Source organism: Mus caroli, chromosome 7 (assembly GCF_900094665.2).
Source record: "Mus caroli chromosome 7, CAROLI_EIJ_v1.1, whole genome shotgun sequence".
NCBI classification, from domain to species: Eukaryota; Metazoa; Chordata; class Mammalia; order Rodentia; family Muridae; genus Mus; species Mus caroli.
Window position 1 is genome coordinate 137,863,635 of NC_034576.1, and position 1,706 is coordinate 137,865,340.

General features: G+C 46.1%; 1 protein-coding gene across 1 annotated transcript in view; it reads right to left on the reverse strand.

Annotated features, from left to right (window-relative positions):
- The window catches only part of Mki67 (marker of proliferation Ki-67), a 26,834-nt gene that overhangs the window by 8,001 nt on the left and 17,127 nt on the right, over positions 1 to 1,706 (reverse strand). The window contains 1 exon segment of the mRNA XM_021167096.2: positions 7 to 1,704. Coding sequence (XP_021022755.1) covers positions 7 to 1,704 — 1,698 coding nt within the window.

Sequence of the window (1,706 nt, forward strand, 5' to 3'; positions counted from 1 at the left end):
TTCTGCTTTGGAGTTTCCATGAAGGTGGTGCTGTCATTTTCTTCCTGCACTGGTGCTGGTGTGCCTGGGGCTCTGCCTTGTGACTGTGTTTGTTTTTCAAGTATGGAAAGGTCTTTCATATCCACTTTCATGAGATTCATCTTAGACCGTCTCTTTGTGCTTGCCGGGGTTCTGACTGGTTCTGCTTGTGAAGATTCCAAAGATGTCTTTGCACTTTCTTCAATGTTCACAGGGTCACTGGCACCAGCTGGTGTTTGGAAGAGTTCTTGGAAGCCATCCAGGTCTTCTAGGGGCTGAGCCCTGTTNTTGGGTGTCCGTGGCCTCCTCTTATGTCCTGTTGAATTTCCTATGAAATCCAGTTTCTGCTTTGGAGTTTCCATAATGGCTGTGGTGCCATTTTCTTCCTGCATTGGTGCTGGTGTGCCTGTGTCTCTGCCTTGTGACTGTGTTTGTTTTTCAAGTATGGAAAGTTCTCTCATGTCTTTCATGAGACTCATGTTGGACCATCTCTTCATGCTTGCTGGGTTTATGATATGTCCTGGTTGTGGAGACTGCAGAGCTATTTTTGTAGTTTCATCAACAGTTCCTGGGTCTTTGCCACTGGCTGGTGTTTGAAAGAGCTCTTGGCGATGAAATAAGTCTCCTGAGAACTGAGGCCTTTCCTCATGTGCCCCTTGCTGCTTCTTCCTGACAGTTCGACTTGCTGATGAGTTCAGTGTCTGAGGTGTGGATTCCTTCACACCTTTGTTCTCTGTGTCATCTTCTGGCCCTATGGGTATATGTACAACCTCCCCTGTAGCACACCGTGGCAGATTCACTGGAGAGATCTTTTCTCTCACAGCAATATTCCCAACACTTGTCTTAGCCAGTCTCTTTGAGGTTTGTGGAGTTCTAACAAATCCTGATTGTGGAGATCTCAAGGACATTCTTGTTTGTTTGTTACCAATTAATGGATCAGAACAGTAGCGTGATGTTTGGAAGAGTTCTTGGAAGCCACCGTGATCTTCCAGCGGTTGGACTTTTTCCTTAGGTGTTTGTGGCTGTCTGGTAAGTCTAGTTCCATCTGCTGTAGTCTGCAGTGTTTCCTTTGGAATCTCCATAATTGCTTTGACTGCATTATCCTCCTGCACAGGTGTGGTGTGGGCTCTGTCCAGTGACTGCTTCCAGAGACCTGAAAGTTCTTCTGTCACATCCATTTTTCTCAGGATGATCTTGGGCAGACTCTTTCTGTTGATTTGGGTTCTAACTGGTCCTAATTGTGGTGATCTAGCAAGCATTGTTGAGATTCCAGTGGTCAAAGAGTCCTTAGCATAGCCTGGTGTTTGGAAGAGCTGTTGGAACCCATTCGGGTCTTCTAGGCATGGTGTGTTATCCTTTGAAGAACGTCGCATCCTCTTGCTGTTAGGTGTACAAGCTGTTGACTCCAGTTTGCGCTTTGCAGGTTTCCTAGATGATCTAATGACTTTGTTGGTGGTGGGTACCTGAAGTGTGTCTACACCTTCTCCTAATTGTAGGTGTTCCTCTGATTCTAAAAGTTCTTCTTTAGGTGTTCTGGACTGTTTCCTAAGCCCTGTTAAATTTCCTATAGACTCCAGTTTCTGCTTTGGAGTTTCCATGAAGGTGGTGCTGTCATTTTCTTCCTGCACTGGTGCTGGTGTGCCTGGGGCTCTGCCTGGTGACTTTGTTCTTTTCCCAAGTGTTGAAGG